Below are 21,630 nucleotides of genomic sequence, written 5' to 3'. Positions count from 1 at the left end.
AAAATATATTGTATGTATTTATGTCCACTATAGAGTAAAGGAGGGTTATAACCCCTGTTATTTTTTATATTTTTTGCCATTTGTATCCCCTTTGGAAGATGTCCCCTCTATTCATTTTCTGGGGACAACCCAATTTGGGATTTTCTTTTACTTTCAAGTTCAATGATATTGGTAAACCGGATAAATATAGAGGGTGGATCTAATGGGTGCACAGACGACAGTAAAAATCTGATAGGTGTTCTAATCCAACTCCACTCTATCCAGAACTTTAAAAAAAAGTTTCCTTTAGTTATACTTAAAAGTGGATGTAAACCCTCTCATATACCCAGTGAACAGCCTCAGATGATACACAGGGATGAAACAAATTTCCCTACATAATTTTTACATGTATATCTGCTGCCTTTCCCTTTCTACACTCTTTAGAAAGTGCAGATAATGTTACAAATCTTGTTTCCTCATTCATCAGTGGGAGTGAAGCCTGGGCGTACACTGTCTGTGAGCTGATTGGAGGAAAGTCATACACCCCCACTAACCATAGGCAGAATAGACCAGCTCTCTGCTAATGTCCCCAAAAGCTCCCTCCTTGACAAAAATGTTCAGCAACTGTTATCTCCTGTGTCGGAGAGCTTATCAGAAGTTATGCAGATAACAGAGGAACAAATCAGCAGAAAGACACAGGACTTAGAGCTTTGAAGAGAGATAAGTAAACACTACATATATACAGTATCTCACGAAAGTGAGTACACCCCTCACATAGTTGTAAATATTTTATTATATATTTTCATGTGACAACACTGAATAAATGACACTTTGCTACAATGTACAGTAGTGAGTGTACAGCTTGTATAACAGTGTTAATTGTTCTGTCCCCTCAAAATAACTCAACGCACAGCCATTAATGGCTAAACCGCTGGCAACAAAAGTGAGTACACCCCAAAGTGAAAATATCCAAATTGGGTCCAAAGTGTCAATATTTTATGTGGCCACCATTATTTTCCAGCACTGCCTTAACCCTCTCGGGCATGGAGTTCATCAGAGCTTCACAGGTTGCCACTTGAGGCCTCTTCCACTCCTTGGCATTCATGGTTTCCTCAGTGAACTGTAGCTCTCCAGTGTCGGCAGCATTCGCTGCTTTAAATTAGTCTTTTAGGTTCTTTGAATCCCAATATAACTCAGCCCAAAACATTATGGATATGCTGTGAGTTGTGTTTAATGTTAATGTACTGAGTAATGGTGCACAGAGTGGGAATGACCTCCGGTAAAGGGAAAAAGTCAAATGTGGCATTACAAAACAGACCTGTAGACCTCTAACAAAGGTAGGTACATATAGCATAAATTACAGAATAGGAGAGCACTGGGTAGGAACATTAGGAGCCCAGAGTTGAACTTAAAGGACCTTTAACCCCTCTTAATAATAAACCCACAAACACTTATACAATTTGTAAAAGAACTGTGGTAGTTTTAAATGTTTAAACCCATTGAATTCTGAATTTTTTAATTATTCACAGCTAGTATTAGCTACAAGAGGTAATAAAGCCAAAAATGAACATTTATCAAACTCTGACTCAGAAGCTGGATTTGTTAAATGTAGCTCTGAATAAAAATTAGAAAGATTGCTACACATTTTAGGAGGATTAGTGTGTACCTTCCCCTCCAAGTCCTTTAAATTAATAATATCTAAATCACAAGTCATTTTAACAAAGCTAGCCAGTAATCTATCTGGCTTATTCCCATTTCAATAATAACAGTTTAACTCTGAAATGTTTTGCAGTTTCCTCTTTTAAAAACAATTTAAAATCTCTTCCTTAAAAACACTTTTTTTTATTAATGGTAATAAAGTACACTTACAAAAGATGCAGCTCCAAGTGACAGTAAGTTAGATCTTATTAACGCAATTCCCGGGGATAATCATGCATCTTGTAATTAACAGTAAGAAACTAATAATCAAGTTATAAAACTGTGGAAGTTTATAAGGAAGACATAGTGTAGTCTCTTAAATCTCAAGATTTCTATCCATCTCATAATAATATATACCTGTGTGTGTGTGTGTGTGTGTGTATATATATATATATATATATATATATATATATATATATATCTGCATGAAGTTCAACTTTATCAGTTTTTTAACCTCTTGTTTACTTGGCACCAAAACCTCCCTCCTGCCCAGACCAATTTTCAGCTTTCAGAGCTGTCACATTTTGAATGACAATTGCGCGGTCATGCTACTGGGTACCCAAATAATTTTTTTATAATTTTTTCCCCACAAATAGCTTTCTTTTGGTGGTATTTGATCACCTCTGGGGGTTTTATTTTTTGTTAAAAAAAATGAAAAAAGAACAAAAATGTTGAATAAAAATACAAAACAGTTTTATATTTTGTTATAACATTTTGCAAACAGGTAATTTTTCACCTTCATTGATGTACGCTGATGAGGCTGCACTGATGGGCACCGATAGGCTGCACTGGTGGGCACTGATGAGGCATTACTGGTGGGCACTGATGAGTGGGCACTGAGAGATGGCACTGATGGGCGTTACTGAAGGGCATTGATAGGTGGCACTGATAGCTGGCACTGGTAGATGACACTTGATAGGCAGATCTGCTAGGTGGTACTGATGAGGCATTGATTGGCACCACTGGTAGGCATTGATAGTTGGCACTGATTGGTGGCACTGATATACACTGGTGGGCACTGATATGCACTGTGTGGGCACTGGCAGGTGGTACTGTTTGGCACAGATGAGGCGGCTGTGCCTCTTCCTCTTCGGGACTGATGTCCCTTACACAGAAGCCAGTGATCGGCTTTTTTTCTCCTCACGCTGTCAGCGTGAGCAAAAAAAAATGATTACCGCTCTTCTGTTTACATCACGTGATCATTGGCTGACAGCTGATCACATGGTAAAGGGCTGGGATCGGCCCCTCACTCTGATCACTTGAGTCTCATCTCATTGACTCTGTGATCACAGCGCGGGGGATGTGCAAAGGGGAGGACGTGGTAATGTCTATCAATGGCCTCCCGGCAAAGTACGTCCGTGCTATAGCCGTCATAGCGTAGACAGGAACAGGTTAAATATAAGAGTTAATCTTGCGGTAAATGTTATCATTTGCTTGTATAGAAAATCTATTAAGCCACAACTAGTAATATTATAAAAAATGCTTTAATATTTTGAGAAACACTTTAACTTTACACACCTGATTTAATCCTGAGTTAAGTTCAAATATGTATTGAGGTTTTACTTTTCTTCTACTGTGCATTGTCCAATAGATCGTATATTATCCACAGGGTTTTTGTTGCATTCTTTGTGATAACTGCATCCCACTGTGTTGAGAGTCTATGTGAAACCACATGAGAGAGATTAAATAGAAAACATTTGACTATTACAAAGTGCGGCTGCTAAAAATTGATTAGGGCTTCGAGGTGGCATCAATGGGCGATATTAAATATTGAGTGACACATGTAAAGACAAATGCTGGCCTATATATAATTTATTTGGCCTGGTAAATGGATTTGTCTTGCAACATGCAGGCCCCCCACAGTCACTGCGAGTATTTGAGTGGATGGCGAAGTAAATAAATAATAAAACTACTTTACCGTGCAATCTAACACTATTAAATATTAAGAATTTCAGACAATTGATTCTTAATTCTTAATCAACTTCCTCTGTACCACATGTTCCATACTTCGAAATGAAAGATTTCTTTTTTGGGTCTATTGATGATGCCTAGATTAAACTGCTGTTTTCAATGCTCTGTGTTTTGTTGTATATTTATTGGCTGAAGATCTGATTTCCAAAGGTGGGCCATTTATATAGCTGACTTTCCAATTATTAGGTTGTGTATTAGTACAGTGTCTAACTAACTGACTATCTTTCTCTGTGTCTTTGACTGGGCTATAAAGTGTATCTAAACCCAAGAACAATAATCTAATACATTGCAGCTTAAACATGCCAAAATTCTAGTGTCCTTTAAATTCCTTTGCACTGAACTAATGTATTAAAAAAAAAAAAGGTATCGGCCTTCCAGCATTCTTCTGTGCACTACAAATGACCCCCACCATATGTTATGGAAAGGAGCAGAGAGGAGTGTTTAGACCAAGTTGGGAGAACAGCCTGGGCTGACAATGCTGCTCCTCCATAGATACAGTATGTGATCACCCTAGGACAGAAAGTGTGGTTTATATACACTTACTGGCCACTTTATTAGGCATACCTGTTCAATTGCTTGGTAACACAAATTGCTAATTAGCCAATCACATGGCAGCAACTCAATGCATTTAGACATCTAGACATGATGAAGATGACTTGCTGAAGTTCAAACCAAGCATCAGAATGAGGAAGAAAGGGGATTTGAGTGATTTTGAATGTGGCATGGTTGTTGGTGCCAGGCGGGGTTGGTCTGAGTATTTCAAAAACTGCTGATCTAGTGGTATTTTCGCTCTCAATACAATCTCTAGGTTTTACAGAGAATGGTCTGAAAAAGAGAAACTATTGACCCCCCCTCTGGGTTCTCCTGGAGGTGCCTAACTGTGATCCAGTCCCTGTCTCCTTCTGTCAGCCCCGTCATGACACATAGTTTAAAATTATGGACCTCAATATGATACTCTGGCAAACTCATGTCTCCATTCCTCCATTCGGAACAACCTCAAATCTTCTCATGGTGGCTTGCCCATGTGTTTTCACATGCTTGTCACTTTCTTGGTTCCCGCGCTTTCCCCACATGGTCTTTGATTCAAGAGACCCACGAACCTCCACCAGCCGAATTTTTTTGTTACATTCAGCTGCGACACTGGATAACATCCCTCCGATGTCTTGACTCCTTCCCATCTCAAATTACCGCCTTTGAACACACCTGCCAGAGTAGCCCAGGCGCTCGCGGCACCCTCTCCATGATCTACTCTTCACTCACTGCCGGTGTCACCTCCACTACCCTCTCCTATGTGCTGAAATGGGCATGTGATCTGTCCCCCATAGACCTTGCACACTGGAGTAAGGCCTGGTCCAGCATAGCCAAATGCTCTTTTAACACAGCCATGTTGGAGGCAGCCTGTTAGGTACTGGGTCGCAGCCCGCATAGCTAAGTCAAACTCATCCTGCGGTGATGGTTGCATACGGGGGTATGGTCCCATCTTGTGGGATTTTGGTCTTGGGTCTTTGATCTCCTTTCCTCCCTCTTTCATATACCCTTTCGAAAGGACCCCAAGTTTGCAGAAGCTAGCCACATACCGTATATACTCGAGTATAGGCCGACCCGAATATAAGCCGAGGCCCCCAATTTACCCCCAAAAAACTGGAAAACTTATTGACTCGTGTATAAGCCGAGGGTGAGACATGGCTGTCCATCCCTGTGTGTCCGTCCATCCCTGTGTGTGTGTCCGTCCATCCATCCCTGTGTGTGTGTCCATCCATCCATCCATCCATCCATCCCTGTGTGTCCGTCCATCCATCCCTGTGTGTGTATCCATCCATCCCTGTGTGTGTGTGTGTGTGTGTGTGTGTGTGTGTGTGTGTGTGTGTGTGTATTCATCCATCCATCCATCCCTGTGTGTGTGTGTGTGTGTGTGTGTGTATCCATCCATCCATCCATCCATCCCTGTGTGTGTGTGTGTGTGTGTGTGTGTCCGTGCAGCCTTGTGTGTGTGTCCAGCCTACCTGTGTCCCAAGCCTCCGTCCCGAGCCGCCGTCGTCCCGAGCCTCCTCTGTCCCGTGCCTCCTCTGTCCCGTGCCTTCCGGTGTCCCGTGCCTCCTCTGTCCCGTGCCTCCTCCGTCCCGTGCCTCCTCCGTCCCGTGTCGTGCCGATGGATCGCCGCTCTTCTCGGCGGCCATTCTACGATTCAAAAGCTGCGCCTCCGTCCTCCGCCTGTGATAGGCGGAACACTCAATTTCCCAGCAGCCTGTGTTCCGCCTATCACGGACATCCTCTCATACTCGTCCGTAGTATGAGAATGAACGGATGTCCGTGATAGGCGGAACACTGACTGCTGGGAAATTCAGTGTTCCGCCTATCACAGGCGGAGGCGGAGAAGGAGGCGCGGCTTTTGAATTTTAATGTCCGCCGTCTGTCTGCTCGATACGCTGATCGAGCAGTCAGACAGCGGTGACTCGAGTATAAGCCGAGGGGGCACTTTCAGCCTCAAAAAAGAGGCTGAAAATCTCGGCTTATACTCGAGTATATACGGTACCTATTTATCGCAGCTAAATCCACAATAGCAAGGGCCTGGAAAAAGCCGGCTGTTTCATTTCTGGAGGTTAAAATCACCTTGATGACCCTCATGATTCATGAAAAAATGTCCAGTATCCTTCACGACTCGCATGCAAAATTTAAGGTGTGGGCCCTGTGATGGTCCTATGCATGTCCCACTTTGCGCCCAAAGGTCAAGGACTCTCAAACTAATTTTAGCCTATCCCCAGCCTGAGGGACCTTTCTCTTTCCTTCCATGTTCCCCTTTGCCCCCCGTTCCATTTCTGGGCCTCTTGTCAGTGTTAGTCTATAATTTATACCTTTATAATACATTTTATTTTGTATCTTTGCATGATCTTCTGTCTCATGCCTATATCCCCTGCGTGGGAATTATTATTTTTTGGTTTTCTTTTATTTCCTTTTTGTTAATTAAAAAATTTGTACCAGAAAAAGAGGAAATATCCACAAGCCGCAGTTGCGTGGATGAAAATGCCTTGTTGATGTCAGAGGAGAATGAGCAAACTGGTTTGAGATGATAGAAAAACCACCGTAACTCAAATAACCGCTCGTTACAACCCAGGTATGCAGAATACCATTTCTAAATGCACAATACTTCGAACCTTCAAGCAGATGGGCTACAGCAGCATAAGATCACACCAGGTGCCACTCCAGTCAGCTAAGAACAGAAAATTGAGTCTACAATAAGCACAGGCTCACCAAAATTTAACAATAGAAGATTGGAAAAACATTGCCTGGTCTGACGAGTCTTGGTTTCAGATGGGAGGGTCAGAATTTGGCGTAAACAACATGAAAGCATGGATCTATCCGGCATGTATTACCAGTTCAGGCTGGTGGTGATGGTGTAATGGTAGGGGATATTTTCTTGGCACACTTTGGGCCCCTTGGTACCAACGGAACGTCGTTTAACCACTTCCCGACCAGCGCACGACGATGTACGTCGACAGAATGGCACGGGCAGGCATATTGGTGTACAGATACGTCCAATATTCAATGCCGCCCTGCCATCGGGAGCGCGCCGCCAGCGGCGCGCTCCTGCGCTGGTCGGGACCCCCGTGAGTCCGGTCGCGGGACCCGCGGACTCGATCACCGCGGGCATCCCCGCGATCGTCTCACGGAGCGGCCGAATGGAGGAAATGCCGTGTAAACATCATTTCTCCATTCTGCCTAGCAACTAGTGATGCATGTCCATGTGATTGGAGCAGAGATCCGTGTTCACTAAATGAAAGCCCAACCCCCCCACAGTTAGTAACACACCCCTAGGAACACTTAACCCCTACACTGCCACCCCTGGTTAACCCCTTCACTGCCAGTGTCATTTACACAGGAATCACTGCATTTATATAGCAGTGATTACTGTATAAATGACAATGGTCCCAAAAATGTGTCAAAAATGTCCGATGGGTCCCCCACAATGTCGCAGTCACAATAAAAATCGCTGATCGCCGCCATTACTAGTAAAAAAAATAATAATAAAAAATTATTAATAAAAATGCTATAAAACTATCCCTATTTTGTAAACGCTATAACTTTTGCGCAAACCAATCAATAATCGCTTATTGCGATTGTTTTTACCAAAAATATGTAGAAGAATACGTATCGGTCTAAACTGAGGGAAAAAAATGTTTTTTTTATATATTTTTGGGGGATATTTATTATAACAAAAAGTAAAAAATAATGCGTTTTTTTCAAAATTGTCGCTCTATTTTTGTTTATAGCGCAAAAAATAAAAACCGCAGGGGTGATCAAATACCACCAAAAGAAAGCTCTATTTGTGGGGAAAAAAGGACGTCAATTTTGTTTGGGAGCCATGTCGCACGACCGCGCAATTGTCAGTTAAAGCGACGCAGTGCCGAATCGCAAAAAGTGGTCTGGTCTTTGACCAGCAAAATGGTCCGGTCTGCAAGTGGTTAAACACCACAACCTACCTGAGTATTGTTTCTGACCATGTCCATCCCTTTTTGGCTACAATGTAGCCATCTTCTGATGGCTACTTCCAGCAGGATAATGCACCATGTCACAAAACTCAAATTATCTCAAACTGGTTTCTTCAACATGGCAATGAGTTCACTGTACTTCAATGGCCTCCACAGTCACCAGATCTCAATCCAATAGAGCACCTTTGGGATGTGCAGCCTACAAATCTGCAGAAACTGCATGATGGTATCGTGTCAATATGGACCAAAATTTCTGAGGAATGATTCCAACACCAATTGAATCAATGCCACAAAGAATTAAGGCAATTCTGAATGCAAAAGTGGGTGCAACCCAGTACTAGCAAGGTGTATCTAAATAAAGTGGAGGGCAGCGCTATTACTGTTCTAAAGTGTTTGGTAACAGAAATATTGGGGCTGCCATTGCTGGAGCCATTATAAAAATGCTAGTTGCCTGGCCTCACAGTTGCTTGGTCTACTGAGTCACTGATCCAGAACTAATTTTCAGATCTAGGAAGTGAGATTTTCTTAATCTGATTGCTATTCTAATGCCTCGTACACACGATCTGAATATCGTACGAAAACAGTTGTCTGAGGAAGGATCATACGATTTTCAGATAGTGTGTACACTAGTTTCAACAGCCAATCATGACCGTTCATCCAATATTATTCGATTGGACATGCATGGAAATTTTCCTTGTATGATTCCAGATCGTACAATTTTCATTTAGTCAGTATAGTTGTCGTCCGAAAATACAATACAAATACATTACAACACATGACATCACTTCCGATTTTTTTTTTCTATCGTACGAGAATTTTTGTAACTTTATTTAGCTATTGCTAAATTATTATTATTGCTTGTGATTATTAACGGTCGTACGATCGGCCATACGATATTCGGATCGTGTTACGGGGCATAAATCAGTGATAGCATGCTATTTTTTTTTTAGGAGTTTGGTTGTGTTAACGTGAGATTCCTCCACGTACTCAGAATTCCTTTGGCACTTCAAAAAAAAAAAACATACTGGTAGGTTAACTGACCCCTGTCCAAATTGGCCCTAGTATGTGTGTACAAATGCCCTTGTGTCATCACATTCAGTTTTCCAGTCCTATGCTGGACATGAAGGACGGACATGGTGGTCTACCTTGTAAAAGTTCACTAAAAAAGCATGTGTTGGGGAAAAGGGCATATCAGACATGGTGCCCAGGCAGTAGGCCCATAGAATCGCCAACAGTCAGATGGGACTTGGACAATTATATACATACACAAACAGTAATAGACTCACAAAAGTGATTTATGCTTCACTTTTTTCCTTTATCATTAAATTCTCCCTTTAATGCTCTAGATCTGTGCTCCCATGTCCACTTTAATTCAGTATCTGTTGTCAATGGTTGCAAAACAGAAGTAGCACAATTTGTATAATATTGTGTTTTAAAAGATAATGGTTAACCCTTTTAGAGTTCAGGGGAGCATATAACCGAACGGTTTAATGACTGTATTATACATGGCTGGATTATTTTATGCTTATTGCATACAGGCAGAATTTTATGTAAGCATCCTCACAGAAAATTAATAATTTACTTTCATCATTACAGGAAAGAGGGCAGTGAGTCTAATAGTCCAGAAACAAGAAGTCAAGCATGCTGAGATCAACTCACATGGCTTACTTGTCTGAGATCCAGAGCCTTTACTTACTCCCTGATTGAACTGAGATATCATAGAAAAAAGATATTTTGTTTGAGTAGAATTCAGAGCATTTTGGCAACATTTTTTAGTTGTGTACTGTTCCACAGTTTTACATAGGGAAACCTTTTTAGTAACTGTACAACCTCAGGTTCTTTGAGGTTTTAGCCAAGAGACCCGTATTATGAGTGGATATCCAGGTGCTGTCCTGCCTAATAAAATGCCACAGCTGAACATTTGCAAAAATTATAAACTGCATACATTTTTACATAAAATCCTTGGAATTATTCAGTACCCCCAAGTCTGGTGGCATACACGTTGGTCATGTGGTATTTCCTGAAGGAGAGAACCAGAATGTGGGTCTGTCCCCTGCTTGACTTGCAGCTGTTCAGATGAGGCCTCTTTATTAGCAGTGGATTTGTATTCTTAAACACTTCAGCCCCGGAAGGATTTGCCCCCTTAATGACCAGGCCATTTTTTGTGATACGGCGCTGCGTCAATTTAACTGACAATTGCGCGGTCGTGTGACGTTGTATTCAAACAAAATCCTTTCTTTCCCCACAAATAGAGCTTTCTTTTGGTGGTATTTGATCACCTCTGCGGTTTTCATTTTTTGTGCTATAAACAAAAAAAAGAGTGACATTTTTGTAAAAAAAAAAAACAATATTTTTTACATTTTGCTATAATAAATACCCACCAAATTTAAAAAAAAATATTTTTTTTCATCAGTTTAGGCCGATATATATTCTTCTACATATTTTTGGTTAAAAAAAAATCGCAATAAGCCTATATTGATTGGTTTGCACAAAAGTTATAGGGGATATATTTATGGCATTTTTATTTATTTTTTACTAGTAATGGCGGTGATCAGCGATTTTTATCGGGACTGTGACTTTGTGATGGACAGATCCGACACTTTTGAAATTTTTACAGCAATCAGTGCTATAAAAATGCACTGATTACTGTGTAAATGTCACTGGCAGGGAAGGGTAAATGTGTTCTCTGCTAGGTGTTTCTAACTATGGGGGGATGAGACTCACTGGAGGAGACTGTTCCTAATCTTTAGGAGCAGATGATCCGTCTCTCCCCCCCTGACAGAACCGGGATTTGTGTGTTTACACTCACAGATCCATGTTCTGTTTCTCGTGCCCACGATTACGGGTGGCCGACATACATCGCGACAGCCGGCCACATGCATTAAGTCCCCTGTCGTGTGCCTGATAAGACTCTTAAATGAGCCGATGTACCTGTATGATGGTTCGTGCAGGGCTGCCAACCTGCCGCAGTATATGTACGTGAGGCGGTCAGGAAGTGGTTAAAGGGTAACTCCACACTGGGGGAAAAAATAGCAAAAAGAAAAAAAATAGCATATACAATCATATTGTAATTGAATGTTATTAAAAATTACCTTTCATTTTCAATTTTTCAAACTGCAGCCGCTGTCATTTTCTGAAAATGCAATATGGCTACCTGGAGTTGTTCTCTGTAATGTTTGCAGATCAGCCCCCCCCCCCCCCCCCCCCAACATAATTTCCTGCTTGTGTGATTGGCTCATTGATTTTCCCAGAAGTCTGCCTAAGATGCAAGTCAGATTTCAGGCATCCCCTGGAACAAAAATGTCATTTTTGATGAGATGCTCCCAGTAGGAACACGTCTCACATCTAAAGGAATGCAGGCCCAGCAACTTTCCTCATTAGTGCTCTGCAGGTGCACAGCTGATTGATAATTATGAAACCACTCCCATTAGATTGATTTTCCCACATGGGCACAAACAAACACACAGGCATTTCTTAAGAATAACAAGAGGTAGGAATCTGCAACAAATGTTGTTATAATCCTTGCAATGTACATAGATCTCCCAGAAGAGAATGTTTTTTTCTCAACAAAAGTGGAGTTACGCTTTAAATATTAGTGTGCTTTTGTATTTCTTCCAGATCTATGCAGTAATCCAGCAGGAGTTTCCTGTTGTATAGACCAGGCACTGCTGCTCTCTGACCTGGTATCCTCCCCCGTCTCTAGTTTTTTGCAGGCAGCCTGTGGTTGGTCTAGTGCAGGGGTCTCAAACTTGCGGCCCTCCAGCTGTTGCAAAACTACAAGTCCCATCATGCTTTTGCTTGTGGTAGTCATGCTTATAACTGTTAGCCTTGCAATGCCTCATGGGACTTGTAGTTTTGCAACAGCTGGAGGGCCACCAGTTTGAGATCCCTGGTCTAGTGGGTCCCTACTGTCGCCCCTTTCCTCTGTACAAAATATGTTCTGTTTCATGTTTTTTACCTTTTATTACTAAAGACATAACTACTATGTCAGAGGCAGTAGTGGCATGTCAAACTACCCAACAGCAGCGTGAGTTTGTTTGCATTTAAAGGAGAAATTGCAGGGTTTATTGTAGAAGTGATTCGGTGGTTATGCAGCCTCCTAGAAATGTACCGAGAGGAGTTGATGCTGGTGTGAAGTCAAAGAGTGATCACACCAAATATTTATTTAATTTGGATTTCTCTTCTGTTCATTTACTTTCAATTTTTTATTGATGAAAATAAACTATTAACACATCTGTTTCTGAAAGCCTTCTTAATTTAAAGATTTTTTTTTCACACCCGCCCAAAATGTTTGCATAGTACTGTATACATGTGGGTATATATATATATATATATATATATATATATATATATATATAAATAAAGCCCACCACCCCCTTCGCACATGCATATAAACACACACGTATGACACACAGGTACATAAAGGGCAGTTGCGCTTTTTGGGCTTCGCTGCATATGCCAGAATGAGAATAATAATTCTGGAGCCATCATTTGTGATGAACTGTAAGTTGGTGACTTGTGAAGACTTCAAGTGTTGGGTGTCCTTGTTTCATGCCATGCCATAGAAGTTCTGATTGTTGACAAATGTTATATTTATTTCCTGTGACAGATGTTCTCATCCTTTATATTTTACAGAAAAAGTGCAGTTTTTTTTTTTTTGTGTTTTCTGTGTAAAATTATTCTAAATACATTTTTTCCAAAAATATAGATTTGATAAACAGTTGTGCTAATATCATACAATATAAAAAAAATTGCAACTGCCATGTTTTTTTTTCCTCTATAAGTTAACCTCTTGCTGACCATCCCACATTAATTTTACCATTTACAGTTAGGTACTTCTACATTGGGAGCTGCACACGTGCACTAGAGCACCTCCGTGGCATGCAGCGGTGTACTCCTATGATCACAGTGCTCACTACCCGGCTGCTATGAGTGGCCAAGGTATCATGTGATCGCTGTGACTAATCATAGCGATCACATGTAAACAAACTGTCATCAATGTTTTTTTTTTTTATTCAAGAACAGCTTGCTTATGGTTGTGATCTGTGATTAGCCCACAGCAATCAAACAGTACCTGGCTACCTGTACCATGTGATTCGCTGTAGCCAATCACAGATCACAACCATAAGCAAGCTATTCATGAATGTTAACCCATTCATGACAGCTAAAACTATTGCTTATACAGTGATCACCATTGTATAAGCAATAACCATGTACAAAAAAAAAAAATCCCTGACCCCCTCAGAGTCACCCCCAGTGGCACTATATACTCTGATGTATGTGTGTATTTTTTTTATTTTTTATTTTTTTTTAGATACTGTCACCAATCAGTATCCCTAATCACTGCCACACCAGTCATATATTGGTGTCACTGGTGACGGTATGTAAAAAAAAAAAAAATGCTGAAAAATGTTTTAATTTAATTTCTTAATTTTCCAAAAAATGTGAAAACAAATGAAAACTTCAAAAAACTCACCATGCCTCTAAACACCTTGGACTGTCTACTTTCAAAAAGGGGTCATTTGGGGGTATTTGTACTGTCCTGGATTTTTAGGGCCTCAAAAAATAAGACTGGCCATCAGTACATCAAAGATGATCAATGTTCAAATATATATACCAATGTTTGTAGACTCTAACTTTCACACAGACTAAATTATTTACTCTGATTTGCATTATTTTTACCAACGCAATGTAGCAGACAACATTTTGGCCAAAATTCATATTTATTTACACATTTTTTAACAGTAACTAAGAAAAAAATATTTTTCCCCTCAAAATGTTTGGTTATAGAAAATTTATATAGCAAAAAATAAAAAACCCAGTGGTGATTAAATACGACCAAAAGAAAAATGTAAATTTCATTTTGGTACAGTGGTGCATGACCGCGTAATTACCAGATAAAATAGTGCAGTGCTGATAAGCAAAAAATGCCTTGGTCATGAAGGACGTGAGACCTTCTGGGGGTCAAGTGGTTGCATAATTCAGTACATACAGAGAGCAGTAGAAATCTTGACAGAAGTTTTAATCTTTATGACTCTGCTAAAAATGTGTTTTTATGTATCAAAGAAACGACTTATCACCTACCACCCTTTTAGGAAGTGAAGGGAAATCTGTCCAACAGAGGTAGAGTAAAAAGCATTTTACTTCTGTCCGTGTTGGTGTTAGAGGAGATTTCCCCTCCTTTCCTGTCCTGGGGGCAATCTTTTTAACTGACAGGAAGTGAAGGAATCTCCCAGCTGAGCTTCCAACTTCAGTAAAATCTGACGTGGTATTTAGTCTCATGTAGCTAAATGCTTTCTAACTATAGTTATGAGATCCAATCTGCTCCCCTCCCTTCCTTCCCCGGCTGAACCAATAACAGCTTTGAAGGAGACGGCTGATTTATACCTTTATAAATGCAGCTTGTCTTGGCTGTGAGCACTTTCTACAGACCTACTCCGGCAAGAGGAATGCCAAGGGAAGGGGGATATGTCAGGCACTGCATTCCTTTTGCCATAAAATGTTGCTCTAATGTATAAATAGTCATTAGAACTGACATGAACATGTCCTGGCCCACCTCCTTTGGCCCCATTATACTTTCTATTGCCCAGAGAAACTACCAATTACATTTTGTAGCCAATAGGAAAGCTGGGGGTGGGGGATGTAGGAGGAGATAGGCCAGGGTATGACCATGCCAATTATTGTTATATTAAAGCGGAGTTCCAGGCTTTTTTGCATTCATTAAAAGTCAGCAGCTACAAAAAGTGTAGCTGCTGACTTTTAACAAACAGGCACTCGCCTGTCCCACGGTCCAGCGATGCGGCCGCACGGAGCCTCGCTCCTCTCCGCGGCACCTCCATTAAAACTGTGGGTGCCCAGCCGTGACAGCTTGCGGCTTCACGTCCGGGCGCGCATTGAGCATGCACAAGTTGTCCTGCACTCTGAGTGGACAGGCGATCTTCTGGGACCTTTGACATGTCCCAGATGATTTCCAAGAGGGAGTTGTCATCTAGGGGGAGAGAAGGAGTCACCTGGGCAGCCCGTAGGCGGAAGCATGAAGTGGGGCAGGAAGTCCCACTGAAAACTAGGCACCCACTCCCCCCCCCAAAAAAAAATTATATGCCAAATGTAAAGGAGTGAGGGGTGCTTAAAGTGGAAGCTCGACTTTTGGGTGGAACGCCGCTTTAAAGCACCCAGGGTTTTGTGGATCACTTTGAGACCACTTTACCAGGTCATCTCAATCTGTTTTAATAATAAAGTGGTAACACTTTATATGTTTTCTAGATTTGTTAAGTTTAATTCTGTTTATTTTAACAAGCCTAAATGGGTGGTTCCTTTCTTTTTCAGAAAGATATTTTTTTGTGTAAGACAAGATGCAAGATCCCACACCCAGAGCACGCCACCCATTACAGTCTGAAGAAGTTGGATTTGATCCTCTACAGTGTGATCTAGGCAGACATGTTGAAGGTAAGAGCTAGTCACGTCTTTTAGGTACATTTAATAAGGTGAAAAGCAGTGTAGACTGCAATCCAGTATCCACATCTCGAAATGGCTCTGGAACTGAGTATGTACAAATTGGGATCTTAAAGTTTACTGGTTATAGTAACGCCCTCTCTAAATCCACCACAACCTTGCCCACCAATATCTAGCTACAAGGCATTATATGAAATTCAAGGTAGACTATGTGGACTTAGTAACTTAGCAAATTTAGAGTAAACCCTAGATAGTTTTGGCAGTTCAGTGCTTGCTTTTAGTAGCAGTGTATTAAAATGCTTTAAATGTCCCCCAGGACTAACAGGTACCCTCATGTGTCTGCACGTATGTTTGGTTAAGTTCTTGAGCATCCCAAGATCCCAAAGCCAGGGGTGTTACATTATGCAAATATCAACTTTATTTTTGAATTTGGTAGGTGGCTTTGCCCCCATCCTACAAGTCATGTATCCCTGTTAAGTCAGTGGTCTATGCACGGTTGTAGATCAATGGTTAGGTGTATTTTCACAATAGCACATCCAAAGTTTTGGGGCTCCAGGGAGACATGCATCCTAAAGAATCATACACTATATTGCCAAAAGTATTGGCCCTCAAAATCATTGGATTTAGGTGTTCAAACCACATCCATGGTAACCGGTGTATAAAATCAAGCACCTTGGCATGCAGACTGCTTCTACAAACATTTGTGAAAGAATGGGCTCTCAGGTGCTCAGTGAATTCAAGCGTGGCACCATGATAGGTTGCCACCTGTGCAATAAGTCCACCTGTGAAATTTCATTGCTACTAAATATTCCACAGTCAACTGTTAGTGGTATTATAACAAAGTGGAAGCAACTGGGAACAACAACAACTCAGCCATTAAATGGTAGGCCATGTAAAAGACAGAGTAAGGTCAGCGCATTCTAAAGCGCACAGTGCGCAGAAGTCGCCAACTGTCTGCACAGTCAATAGCTACAGAACTCCAAACTTTTTGTGTGGCCTTCAGATTAGCACAACAACAGTGTCTAGACAGCTTCATGGAATGGGTCTGCATGGCCTAGTAGCTGCATCGAAGCCTTAAAGCGGAGGTCCACCCTAAAATGGACCTTCCGCTCATTGGATTCCTCCCCCCCTCCGGTGCCACAATTGGCATCTTTCAGGGGGGAGGGGGGTGCAGGTACCTGTACAGTACAGGTATCTGCACCCACTTCCGGGATAGCTCTCTGCGGAAAGTCCCCCGCTGCCTGCTGGGAAACACACAGATCCCAGAGGCAGCGGGTCCATCCTTATTGCGCAGCGCGACTCGCGCATGCGCAGTAGGGAACCGGGAAATGAAGCCGAAAGGCTCCACTTCCTGATTCCCATACCCAAGATGGTGGAAGCAGCACCCGAGAGACGATCGAGAGATCGGCTTCGGATGCCGACAGGTAAGTGTCACTATTTTAAAAGTCAGCAGCTGCAGTATTTGTAGCTGCTGGCTTTAAAAAAAAAAAACGCGGACTCCCGCTTTAACATCACCAAGTGCAACGCAAAGTGAAAGATGCAGTGGTGTAAAGCATGCCCTCCCTTGGTTCTAGAGTAGTGGAGACATGTTCTCTGGAGCAACGGATCACGCTTCTCTGCCTGGCAATCCGATGGACGTGTCTGGATTTGATGGTTGCCAAGAGAACGATACTTGCCTGACTGCATTGTGCCAAGTGTAAAGTTTGGTGGAACGGGGATTTTATGGTATGGGGTTGTTTTTCAGGGGTTGGGCTTGGCCCCTTAGTTCCAGTGACATTTTGGACAATTTCATGCTCCCAACCTTGTTGGAACAGATGGATTAGCAAATTTGGGGTGAAGGAACTTGACTGGCCTGCACAGAGTCCTGACCTCAACCTGATAGAACACCCTTGCAATGAATTATAGCGGAGACTTTGAGCCAGGCCTTCTCGTCCAACATCAGTGCCTGACTTCACAAATGCGTTTATGGAAGAATGGTCAAACATTCCCATAGACACACTTCTAAACCTTGTGGACAGCCTTCTCAGAAAAGTTGAAGCTGTGTAGCTACAAAGAGTGGGCCAAGTCAATATTGAACCCTACTTACTAAGACTGGGATGTCATTAAACTTCATGTGGGTGTGAAGGCAGGTGTCCCGATGCCTTTGCCAATAATAGTGTATGTCTGCCTGCTATAAACTCCTGGGAGCAGTTTAACTACTTACGGACCGCCCGCCATCATTGTACAGCTGCTGTTTAACGTTGAATTGCCGATCGGCAATAGGTGCATTTTACAATTGGGTGAGCAATTCGGCACTCTTTACACAGTTGCTGGCCCTGGGAGAGCTCCTCGAATGGGTATCGCTGGTGACATTTAGTGCAGGTGTACAGAGCCGAGGCCATCCTCCTCCACCAGCGCTCGCCTCACTCAGGAAGGGGGATAAAAAAAAGACGACAAGAAACTGCCCAACCGCTCCGGATCACACCACTGGATCAACCGGCGAGGGGAAGAGAATCCGACCGACCGCTCAGGGGGGGAAAACCACAAGATTTGCCCGTGTACGGCACTCTTCTCCTAGCACAGACCTGTGTTTTTTTATTTTTGTCGATCGTTAGAGTGAGAGCAATCATTGTAGCCCAAGACCTCCTCTGTAACTCAAAACTGGTAACCTGTAGACATTTTTAAATGTCGCCTATGGAGATTTTTAAGGGTCAAAGTTTGTCGCAATTTTTAAGCATAACGTGTTGGGTATCAATTTACTCGGCACAACATTATCTTTCTCAATATAGAAAAAAATTGGGCTAACTTTACTGTTGTCTTATTTTTTTAATTTAAAAAAATATATATTTTTTCGCTGAAAATTGCGCATGTAAGACCTTTGCACAAATAACGGTGTGACATAAAGTATTGCAATGACCGCCGTTTTATTTTCTAGGGCAGGGGTCTCAAACTGGTGGCCCTCCAGCAGTTGCGGAACTACAAGTCCCATCATGCCTCTGCCTGAGTGAGTCATGCTTGTAACTGTCAGCCTTGCAATGCCTCATGGGACTTGTAGTTTCGCAACAGTCCAAAGGCATGCTGGTAGGTTAATTGGCTTCTGTCCAAAGTTGGCCATAGTATATGAATGTGAGTTGGGGAGCTTGGATTGTGGGCCCCTTGAGGGTAGAGAGCAATGTACTGGTGTGGAGTGCTGTGTGAATTGACAGCGCTATATGGGTTCCTTAAATAAATAATGATATAATAGATGAGCATCTTTACTTCCCACCCGGCCAATGTACATATACGGCCGAGTGGGAGCTCTCTACTTCTGAGTGGACGTTCCTGAACAGTGGCACGATCCCGATGCGCTCGTGTCACCCAGATACGGTGCATCTCGGATCGGCAGGAGGGCTCTGCGCTTGGCCCTCCTGATCACATGATGGCCGTGTCCAGTCACGGCCATCATGTGATGTAAACAAACAGCTGGTTGCTAGGCAATCGGCTCTCCTCTCCTCACGCGGAAGTCATCACTGAGGAGAGGAGAGCGGATCGCTGCAGCCGGCTGGTGATCAGTGAGTATGAGCTGTTTTTTATAGCTTTTTACTCACTGATCACCAGTCTAGTGTAAACACAATGTCCCCACACATGTCCCCAAATAATAAAAACACATGTCCCCAATAATAAAAACACATGTCCCCCACATATGTCCCACTAAAATCACGTCCGTGATCACACAAACCAATTATTATACACTTAACCAAATTTTTTTTTACCAAAGACATGTAGCAGAATAAATTTTGGCTTAAATTTATGACAAAATTTGATTTTATTGAATTTCTTTTAAAATAGAAAGAAGAAAATATTGTTTTTTTTCCAAATTTCTGCTCTTTTTTCGCTTATATCGCAAAAAAAAAAAAAACGAGTCGTGAATAAATACCACCAAAATAAAGCTCTATATGTGCAAACAAAATGATACAAATTTCATTTGGGTACAGCGTAGCATGACCGCACAATTGTCATTGAAATTGCGAGAGCGATGAAATCTGAAAATTGGGCTGGGAAGGAAGGGGGCGAAAGTGCCCAGTATTTTAGTGGTTAATAAGACACAATGTACAGGGATAGGGACAATTGTAGACACTCACTCAGGTTGAACTGGATGGACTGGTGTCTTTATTAAACCTTACTAACTAACTCCTGCTCTAGGGTGTCTGAAAAAAATATATAATGTTTGGGGTTCTAAGAAAATTTCTAGCAAAAAAAACCCCTGATTTTAACTTGTAAACAACAAGTTTGAAAAACAGGCCTGGTCCTCAAGTGGTTAATACACCTAAATACACTGCAGGTTTAAATTAAATATGCACACATATCACGTTGCTATCTTCTGAAATGGAAAGGAAGCGAAAAGATAATGTAGAGATCTGAATAGTGCTAATCCCACGATACCGACATCCTACACAATGTATAATGCTATAACCTTAATGTGTCAGTGTGCATTTAAAGGTTCATATAATAGCTGCCTGTTAATGCACCGCCACCTTTTTAGAGAAAACACAGACTTTTAATTCGCACCGAGTCATGATCGGTTTACTTTTATATTATCTTATTTTATGTAGTTTTTTTATGGCTTCTGCAGTGCTCTAAGAAAACGTATTTTATTTCTCCTTGATTGACACAAGACATGCTCTTGATTACTAAGACCATAAAATCAAATTAAAATAATTGTAGTTAAAGTTTGCAGTTCTTTCAATTTAGGGTAATAATAAGCTGTAATCCAACTGAGAGCTACATGGGGAGCGAAAAACTGTCTGTGATTATGTGTGTCACTGTGCCTTGTATTCTTCACTCTCTCTCGCTAGCAGTGACAACATAGTTTGAGGAAGTGATGAGCCTAACAAGCTGCTTGAAACGTGATCCTTGTCGTGAAAACATTCTGCGAGTAGTCTGTTATACACCATGACACCTAAACTAATTTTCCAGTCATTGAACATGTGCATCTGGAAGCAAGGAAGTGAAATTTATTTGTAATCTTAAATCTAAAATAACTGTGCGGTAAATTCCACTGAAGTCTCTTGCTAAACACGCTATGCACAGCTTCTGGATATGTACACAATAGCAGTGCTCCAATATCTACCACCAGGAAAAGCTACGCTGTTGGCCAGGATATTTGTGTGACCAGACCAACTGGCATGCATATTGAAGCGTGATGTGATTTTGTGTAGTTGTGTCGCTTAAAGTATATGTGAAATCTTACCTTGTTGTATTTAGTTTAAAATAGAAATGCAAGGCAAAACATTTGCATGCGTGTGTGTATATATGTGTATATATACTGTATTTATTGGCGTATAACACTCAATTTTTCACCATGAAAATCGGGTGCAAATAGCATGTGCGTGTTATACGCCAATACAAAAATTTAAGTTTTTCCCTGAAACGTCCCTCTTAAAATGAATGTGCGTGTTATACACCTGTGCATGTTATACGCCGATAAATATGGTATGTATATATATAGATATATATATATATATATATGAATGATATTATTTTTATTATTATTATAAGGGATTTATATAGCGCCAACAGTTTGCGCAGCGCTTTACAACATGAGGGCAGGCAGAACACTTACAACACAAATCAATACAGGAGGGATCAGAGGGACCTGCTCCTTACACACACACACACACACACACACACACACACACACACACACACACACACACACACACACACACACACACACACACACACACACACACACACACACACACACACACACACACACACACACACACACACACACACACACACACTGGGGATGGAAAGTATTCATTTTTCACTCTTTGTTAAATTGCAGCCACTTGATAAAACCATTTAAGTTCTTTTTTTTCCCCTCATTTAATGTACACACAGCACTCCATACTGACAGAAAAACACAGAATTGTTGACATTTTTGCAGATGTATTAAAAAAGAAAAACTGAAATATCACATGGTCCTAAGTATTCAGACCCTTTGCTGTGACACTCATATATTTAACTCAGGTGCTGTCCATTTCTTCTGATCATCCTTGAGATGGTTCTACACCTTCAT

General features: G+C 41.5%; 1 protein-coding gene across 5 annotated transcripts in view; it reads left to right on the top strand.

Annotated features, from left to right (window-relative positions):
- TBC1D5 (TBC1 domain family member 5) overlaps positions 1-21,630 on the top strand; it is an 802,157-nt gene that overhangs the window by 268,452 nt on the left and 512,075 nt on the right. For all 5 annotated transcript variants that reach the window (XM_077491382.1, XM_077491385.1, XM_077491384.1 and 2 more), the window contains one exon: positions 15,462-15,581. In XM_077491382.1, the coding sequence (XP_077347508.1) occupies positions 15,488-15,581 (94 nt within the window). In that variant the 5' untranslated portion in view covers positions 15,462-15,487. The remainder of the gene's footprint in view (positions 1-15,461; positions 15,582-21,630) is intronic.

The sequence above is a fragment of the Lithobates pipiens genome, unplaced genomic scaffold (assembly GCF_037356315.1).
Source record: "Lithobates pipiens isolate NorthernLeopardFrog02 unplaced genomic scaffold, aLitPip1_a1.2 Scaffold_19, whole genome shotgun sequence".
Classification (NCBI taxonomy): domain Eukaryota; kingdom Metazoa; phylum Chordata; class Amphibia; order Anura; family Ranidae; genus Lithobates; species Lithobates pipiens.
This window is presented reverse-complemented; position numbering and strand designations above follow the sequence as displayed.